We start from the raw sequence: 9332 nt of genomic DNA on the forward strand, positions 1-9332 counted from the left end.
AATTTGTGCTGCTGAGAACTCAAGCCTTCGTTACCCAGGTAACAGTTCCCTGGGGTCACCCTGAGTTTGCACACACCCCTACTGCCTGTGGTTACAGGAGGGGGGAGGAGAGCAGAGAGGGCTTTTTGTGTTTTTGGACCTTTAAATAGTTTTTAAGTGATCCAAAGTTGCTTACAGCAGCTTTTAACAGCAGCCGATAATGTAGGGGGCAAACAAAGTCTTCCTCATTATGATGTCAACACAAAATTACATCATATTGTCTTATTTGAAACGACGGCAAACACGGCATCAAACGGACATTAGTTTTATTTGGAAAGAGAAGCTTTTCTATTTGGCGGCTGCATGTTGAAATTACACATTTAATGACAGACACACATAAATTGATAATTATACAAACGTTGAGCTAACGAGGGCTGAAGTATCATTATCATAACTCTAACTCAGAGTTTGATGCATATGCTGTTGTGTAAATGTTAAAATAGTATTTTGTTGATCATTCACAAAAATGCTGCTTTGTTTTGTCGCTTCACAAACCTTAACACAGCTTTCCAATGTTCAACACAAAGGAAAATGACCTTAACTGTAATGTAAACATGAGCTACTTTACTTACGCCATAGAAATGACCATGAAATCCAGCCAGTTCCATGGATCTCTGAGAAAGGTGAACCCATCTATAGCGAAGCCTCTGGCAATGATTTTTGTGAGTGACTCGAAAGTGTAGATACCTGTGAAGGTATACCTTGAAAAATAGAGAGGGAGAGAGAGTAAAACACAGGCAGGAGGGTGACAGGATGTGATGATTCAGACGGACGGTGTGTACTTACTCTACTTGTTTGGACCATTCTGGAGGGTCACTAAAAGTCATGAATATACAGTTGGTCAAAATGGTACACATGATGATCATGCTGAATAACGTGAGAGGACAGAAGTTAAGGAAAATATTGGAAAGTTCTACACCACACAAACACATTCAAACAACAGTAATACATTTCTTAGTATCGTATTGATATATAATGTAATATTTACATTATTATATCATATTTTTCATTAACTGTAGAGTAGTGGTTCTCAAACTGTGTTTAAAGTGCCACCAGTGGTACTTGAAGAACTCCCAAGTGACTTTTTGGAATTTCAGCTGAGAATTGAATTCATTTGTTGTGGCAATTTGTTCAATTTGTTTCATCAAGAGAATGTTTTTAATTAGCCTTCTTGTTTTTCTCTTTTAATTAAGAATTAAGAATAAGAATGGTTTTTCCGATTTGTTTTCTTAGATTGGGGCATGACGGCTCTTGGTGGTCCATCTGATTTGCTCAGAGGTGGGAATTGGTTCGCAAAGTTTGAGAACCACAACTGCAGAGGACACAAACGAAGCACTTCACTTGAAAGGATATGAATGTATCAAAATCTTAATAGCTATTCGCCTAAGTAGATTAAAAGGGCTTAAGATGTACATGGAGGGTGTGGCACTGAAGCGGAAGATTGTTTTCCCTTTGTTTATGACTATAAACGTCTGTGGGGAGACAGAGACAGAGACAGAGAGAGACAGAGAGACAGAGACAGAGAGTTATATGACACATTATATTCAGCACGTGGTCTGCAGTCGTTTTCACCGTCTTCCTGAAATGAAAAGAAGAGATGATGAGTTTAACTGCTGATAAGCTGATGCGGGTCCTGAGTCATGGGGCACTCCTGCACCGGTTTCCCCTTTCAACACAGATGATTCTCTTTCCAGGATGCAGGCAATGTATTTATTTATTTATTTTCTACCCCCACATACTTACAAGAACTCTCAATGTGCCCAATGCGTGATCATGTTTTAGCTTTTTGAAAAAATGTGCCCAACCAGCAGTACAGCAGTACATACAGTGTGATACAGTACAGACAGTAATAGATCAGGGTCAGGGTCCAGTCAGGTAAGAGCCAGGAGTGCAGCAGCTCACACCACTGATCCAAATGTCCACCCTGACCAGTTTTCACCACTACAGCAGCTCAGTTGGCCGCCTGACCCGACGCAGCAGACGGACGGACGAGCAGCTCGGCCCTCTCTCGTGGCCAAATGACTCTCTTCTCCCCATGTTTAAAGCTCTTACTGGAAGAGAGCTGCAAACGCTGTCATCGATCAGGGGCAGATCTGCTGACTCGAGGCTCTCAACAACCACTCCCCACCCATAAACACCACCGAGCCAAGTGGGGCTGAGCGCCGGGGCGAGGGAGGAGGCAGCCTCTCTCTCTCTCTATCTATCTATCTCTCTCTGTGCAAACGCTTGTATGTTGGCGTGTTATCTCTTGTTTTCCTTCTGTGTCTGCGCAGGTGAAGTGACTAATGATTTAACTGAGCCAAATCAGAGAAGGAGAAGAAGAAGAATAAAGAAACTTGCTCGCTTTCAGTCGATGCACAGTGTGGTTGGATATCCAGGTGATGTATGAGTTTGTAGTTCATCACCTCATGTTTGTTTATGATACAACTGACAAAGTCCTTTGAGGTATGACGTTTATGCAACTGATACAGAGGAGGAAATGAAGGTGTCAATCAGAATATGACTTTAATTAAGAAATTTGAATGTTTCAGCACTGAGAGATACATGATGTGTCTCCAAAATCAGCTGAACTGTCGCTCACATCGCAATGTTGTATCATATAAAGCCACATACAGGGTGATCACAACCACATACACACACACACACACAGACATCACATGAGGAACTGGAGGCTCGCAGCAGCTCACACACGGGAAACACTAGAATGAAGCAGGGAGGCTACCATCACTGTCCCAAGACAAGAAGTGTCCTGAAATCTAATTAGATTAAAAATAACGCCTGCAGTCTGGGGAAAGACAAGACGGATCCTCTGCATCAGAAGACTCCTCTCTCCCCCTCGCCTGTTCCTTCTTGCCTGTATAGCGCCTGCGCTGCTTAAAATATCCTGACACATGGAGATAAATAATTATCCCTAATTTATAAACACTAAAGCACACAGAGGATCTACTGTCATGCACAAAGGGTTAATCTTCCTCTTTGAGAAGGTCAACGTCAGTGCTTTTGCTGACAAAGGATGAAGGCCGTGGAGTAAATGACCACAGCCAATTTCATATTAGCAGGTTATGGATGCTCAGCGTGCATGCTTATGTTCCATATGGAGACTGATGGGAGGAGGACAGCAACTGAGACGGATTTGTCGAGACTCTCAAATCTACCGTTGACGCAAGCTTGGCAACCTGGCACAGAACAAAAGAATAAACAAAAACAAAACCAAGCTCCTTTTCTGCCACGCTTTCCCGATTTTTAACCACCTACTGATGCACCTACTTACCTACACATACAGCACATACATCACCTACAGCCCTCACACGTGTACATCATATGACACAGAGCAGAGAGAAGCTGCTTCTCTCTCTGAGGAGGACATGCTCGCTGCAAAGCTGGAGAAACGTTCTAAATTCTCCTCAGAGCTGTTACGGCAAAAAAAGGCACATATGCAAGAAGAGAATGCAGCTGCAAGGACAGTGTTTGTGTAGGTGTGTGCGTGCGCCTGTGTGTGTGTGTGTGGAGGGGGAGTGGGGGGGGCACGCAGCAGCAGCAGCAGCAGCACGGATATGAAGAGGTTCTTGTAGGCGGAGGGAGAGAGAGCAAGAGAGAGACAGAGAGAGAGAGAGAGAGAGAGAGAGAGAGGTGTGGGGGTGGAGGGGGAGAAGGAGTAGGGGAATGATGCAGAGCAGAAAGCCAGAGAGCTGCAGAGGGGAGAGAGCCAAACCTGAGACGGATGGGTAGACGAGGGGGAGGGGGGTGGGGGGGGGCATGCAGCAGAGAGAGAGAGAGAGAAAGAGAAACTGAGAACCAGATTTGAGGAGGTTGGGGGGGGGGGGGGCTGATAAAAGATCTAAGCGGGGAAACAATAACAGAGAGGCAGCACAGTTCACAGGGTACACACACACACACACACACCGGTCCAGCCTTGTTTCCTTCACGGCTGATGAGATTTAGTCATTAGCTTTTGTTTAGTGGCGATGACCTTCACAATTAGTCAGAGGCATTTTTTGAAAGGTATATGTCCATCCTGCAGCGTTACAGCAGGCGAACCAGACATCCACATGCATGCTCCGCCGCTTTTGAAGCTTTGACATAATGAGAGTGTTGGCACGGACTCAAATCTACGTCGACTGTGACGCTGTGATTCTTTGTGTCCTTCTATACGACACAGATCTCATGAAACGCTTCAATCCAACATCCATTATGCATTACAGCCTAAAACATAACTCATGTCCTTCTGTTTGGCTCCACTGCAGCGCCGACTACGGCAATAATTCTCACTTGAATATGCAAGACTGGAAACTTATTACCTCACAAATAATGACATCATATCACAACAATGCACCATGACGCTTCTCTAACATCTACACTCTTATCTTTACCCCTAACTGGTTAGCAGGGGAGGCACACTTCTCTCTAGGTATCTCTGCACACCACTACCACTACACACACACACACACACACACACACACACACACACACACATCCTTCCTGGGCTCAGTACGGGAGGATGCTGTGTCATCAGAGACGGAGGACTCAGACAGAGCACTAAAGCCTGGCCCTCACTCTAATTTACAACACCCTGAAAAAAGGAGCAACACAGAGGAGGAGGAGGAGGAGGAGGAGGAGGAGGAGGAGAAAGGGAGATAGAAGAGGAGAGTAATAGACAGAGATACCCCGAGACACAGATGGAGGGATACGGGCGTCATGTTGTGCGCTCACTAGCTGCTGCTCTGCACAAGTCAGGGATGGAATCATTTGTCTCCTGCACCTTCTTGTATTACAGCACAATATCTAAAAGCTGTCAGAAATCCATTTAAAACGGAGCTTTGTCCGTACTGCTGTGGAACATACGACTAGAATTGTTGGGCTGTATTTTCACATAATCTGCACTCCCCCTCCTACGCGCGACCACAGAGCAAACTAAAGCACCAGTATGTCGCCCATCCATCCCTTCCTGTTCTTCCTGTATGGCCGCAGCAGCTTTAACGTTCTCTAATCGCTTCAGACCTTTGAAAAGCCCAGGCAGTCCTCACCCCATCACAGGGGAAAACAAGAATTGCAACGCTGCATTTCTCTTCCTCACCACTGCCCCCTCTTCCTCTCTTTGATGCATGAGTGCTGCGATCAGGTTTCCTGCAGCTGACGGTAAAACACACACACACACACACACACACACACACACACACACACACACACACACACACTCACACACACACTTAGACACTCTCATTGACATACAGTGTAATGGTGAGCGATAGGATGTCGGTCGAGTAGAGGAGACAAGCAGCCTGGAAAGGTGAGGACACAAACGTCAGAGGAGTAATGGAGGCTTAGCATGCTTATGCATAGAAGCGTTTACCCCCAGGTGTGATACAGGACGAAAGCGCGAGTAAATGGGGAAACGGCTTGATAGGAGCGTAAGCTGGAGAGGGAGGATGAGGTCTTGTGGCATCGACTGTGCCTGGATTTGCTGACACGACGCATAGTTGTGTATGGAGGAGTTTGCAGATTCTGAATGAAGAAGAGGATTCAGAGCCATCACAGACATATACGTTTCCACGTGGGAAGCAGCTGTCTGATATTTACATAAACAATCTAATAACATAAACAATCTAAGATCCCCTGACAAAGTTCCCTTTGGCAAGGCATCTTACCTACAGCTGCACCAGAGGAGCTAATGGGACAGATTTAATAAATGTTTGCTGCAAATTACCACAATTTACCTAAATGTGGCAAACTGCCCCCCATATCCCAACCACAGAGGCAAATTTCAATATTCCTAATAATGCTAAACACTAACTGATCCATAGATTAATTACATAATAGAACATGCCTATCATCTTGTAATTAAATTCTCTCATCAATTCTTTCATCAACTGGAATCCAATAGATGAGATATTTCAACCTGAAGTGAACAAGCTAATTAATTCATTTTGGCAATAATCCTCCTAAAGAGCAGTTATGTTTGTTATCTTACAGCCATGGAGAAAATGTTCAATGAAATGAACATTAAAGAGGTTTAAGAGTTACGCAAACGGTCGCCTATAAACAAATCTCCATGGTAAAAGGAGAAAAGAAGCACACTCAGACGCTAAATGAACCTTTCAATGACAAAAAAAGGAGAAGATTGTTATCTGTCTGTCATCAGTTATTCCTGAGGTCTGCAGGAGAATGAAGGGCTTCATGCACTGATTTATGTTTGCTGATCTGAGTAAGGAGAAGAACAAATGCAATTAAGATACGTGTGTATTTGTCCTGTAACACACACTGCTTTTGCATAATGCACATTTACTAGTCATGTTAGTTAGGGTTAGAATCCTAATTTAATACCGCAAAATATATATAAACCTTTGCATAAATATGTCAAAGAATGCCATATGACTAACTGAACCAGGCAACAGACACACAGACACACAGACTTGCTTCCGAATGTGAATGCGCCACAGGAAACCCTGATTGCATCGATGTTCTCAGTTTAACATCTTTGCTTAAATAATGGATGCACACCTACACACACTCACACACACAAAATGACACAGTCAGCTGAGGGTCTCCTGCTGCAGTTAGAGAAGGTGTGTGAGTGGAGGCCAAGACACACAACCCCTACAGCAACTCTCCTTCAACCAGCGGGAAGGAGAGGTGGGAAAGGATGAGGGAGGCAGGGAGAGGCAGAGTGGTGCAGTGAGCAATAAGCAAAGTGGGGAAGGATAATAAGACAAGGAGAAGAATGCAAGCCTTCCTGTGGTTACCACTGAACTGGGACTGTGGATCAATAGATCACAAAAGGCACACACACTTGATAGTTCCATCAGCGTTACGACGGAGTGCTGCTTGCTTGAGAGTGGGCTCGTCCTGCTGAGTGGGCTTCTCTCTGCTGCACAGGATGCAGATTCTCTTTCATGTTCTCGCTACCACTAAACGGGGGAATGGCTCCTCCGCTGCTCTGACACAACTCAAGCTACTAATGCCTGCTGCTCCTGCTGCTCCTGCTGCTCCTGCTGTCTCCTCTACACCTCCTGTCCTCTCCTGCCATCTTCTGCCTTCCACCCAGTTTCCCCTTTAGCTACAGAGCCGCAGCACAGTGGGGACAGAGTGGGGCTGAAGTGCTGCAGGGTGAAGGCCTAAAAGCTGCGGTGATATCTAATAAATGCAGTGGACGTGATGTAAGGATAAAACAGGGAGCTGAGGCTTGGCTCATTTGCAGCTATATCACAATAATTTAACAGCACAATTTTGAAAATTTTGAAAAGAACCTATTATGTGGCTGAGAGCGGTATGTCTGATATTTGATGAATGCATAACATTCAATAAAAAGGGATATGACCGCAGGTTCTTATTTGAAATGATGAGAAATTAATATGTTAGAAAAATCTATTTCAATCACTTTTGTTCCAGTTTCACACAGTACTTCAACATGGACATATTATCTTATGAAACAACACATGTAAGTGTCTGTAGAGGAACAACTCGCCTGCTTTGGTCTTATTGAATGGATTTGTATCCAAATCAAACAAGGGGACATCTGCTTCATCCTTCAGACCTCAGGGTGGCAAGGTTGTATCTTGTTACTGGTTCACAGCCATATCAACTATTTTATCAAATGCTCTCACTTTTTATTGATGATTGGACAGGTATACCTGAAAACCTGCCATTGCGTGACCTCTCTGTGTAATGACAGTGAATAGAAATACCTTTGATCATTCGAATTGCCTTTCAAATAACAATATAGGAAATAACCTCCATTTTAGTGGATCTGATGTCTGAATTTCATATCACACATCTTGTTTGGTTGATCAAAATCGCAGTTTCACATGAAAACCCACTAAACAGTGAAGGCTATCTAACCATCCACACAACTTACTACCTCCATTTAAAGCAAATTCATCTTTGATTGGGTATTTTGCCAGCTAAGCAGACAGGAAAACTCGCCTTCTTGTTCAGATAGAAAGGGTCCAAATCCTCCAGCGGCGTGGCCCACATTCCATCAGGAATATCGCCGTAGATGTACGGCACGCTCTTTCCAGCCTCCAGGTCACTGTTGGGCTTGGGGTCATTGTCGTCAGATGTGTCGCGGTGACTACTGTCCGATCTGGGCTTGGGTGGTTTCTTGTTCTTCTCCTCATTGATACGCTTCTCGATGTTAGCAAGCGTCTCAGGGGTGAATTTCTTGAAGCTATCAGGTCCTGGGGGTGCAAGAATGGGCGCAGCCATGTTTTCATCCTGCAACTATTTCCTCTTTATTTGTTTTCCATCCCTGACATCCAGCTCTAGAAAAAAAAGAGGGGACACGGAGAGGAAAAAGTGAATATACATATATTAGAGAGAGGAAAAGAAATGAAGTAAACAACAACAAATGCTTTATTTTCCCATGTTCGTTATTGTGTGAAATGATTAAGTGTCAGAGTACAGCAAGCATAACAATTGCGATGTATACATGTACAAAATCATTTTTTTTACAGAAGAGTAAAAGAAATTGGACAAAATGTAGAATATCTATGGCAAATATCAAAATAAGAATAGAGTGAATTTGCACTGAAAAACTGAATATGAATTATTGACTGACATCTATGTATTTTCCAGCTATAGTATATATGTACTTGTAATATATATACAACATATGTTCTATATAGTAATGTTATGTATTTTAAATAATGGTATGTCCTGATAAAAGACACCCAGACTGGAATTTTCTCGTTGGGTCAGAGTCAGAGAGACAGCAAACGAAGCAAAATGAAGCATAGGAAGTGTATCTGGGACCTGTAGGCTCCATCAACCTTAATGACCATAGCACAGATCCAGTATCCCCACAAGGGTTTCATTCACACACACCGGGGTCAAAAGCACATAGAAAATGCCGGGCGCTCTGCTTGTTCTGACCTTTGTGACCCCGACAGCAAGGAGACTGACAGTGTCAAGTTTTCTCTGCTTGTGTCTATGCTCAGAGCGGACACACTCTTCCTAATATAACTCAACTGAAAACTGAAAAACTGTCTAATACAATAACCTTTTTTCTGCCTGTCTGTCTGTCTGTCTGTCTTTCTGCCTCTCTGTCTCCCTAACTAGTATCTTGCATGATATTCATCACCCTTATTTCTTAAGACTGTTCCTTTAAATTTATGATCCAACCACATCAAAAGGCAGCACTACAGTTAGTGATCCCTTAATCATGCACTAATCATAATCAATTTTGATGTGACATATCAATCAAAATGTAATGTAATATGAAAGGGTTGTATACTGCCAATCCCAGTATGCATAAACACCAAATTCTGCAGTCCTACACCGCTTTGATTCAGTGTGAT

The 9332-nt window shown here is 43.6% G+C and overlaps 1 protein-coding gene across 8 annotated transcripts in view; it reads right to left on the bottom strand.

Annotated features, from left to right (window-relative positions):
- scn8ab (sodium channel, voltage gated, type VIII, alpha subunit b) overlaps window positions 1-8241 on the bottom strand; it is a 31014-nt gene extending 22773 nt beyond the window's left edge. For all 8 annotated transcript variants that reach the window (XM_076156532.1, XM_076156534.1, XM_076156530.1 and 5 more), the window contains exons 1-4: window positions 7960-8241; window positions 1393-1511; window positions 826-915; window positions 612-740 (exon numbers count right to left, since the gene is read on the bottom strand). In XM_076156532.1, coding sequence (XP_076012647.1) covers window positions 612-740; window positions 826-915; window positions 1393-1511; window positions 7960-8241 — 620 coding nt within the window. The remainder of the gene's footprint in view (window positions 1-611; window positions 741-825; window positions 916-1392; window positions 1512-7959) is intronic.
- Window positions 8242-9332: the final 1091 nt, after the last annotated feature.

Source organism: Genypterus blacodes, unplaced genomic scaffold (assembly GCF_046128005.1).
Source record: "Genypterus blacodes isolate CSIRO-AG114 ecotype Tasmania unplaced genomic scaffold, CSIRO-AGI_Gbla_v1 ptg000070l_1, whole genome shotgun sequence".
Classification (NCBI taxonomy): Eukaryota; Metazoa; Chordata; class Actinopteri; order Ophidiiformes; family Ophidiidae; genus Genypterus; species Genypterus blacodes.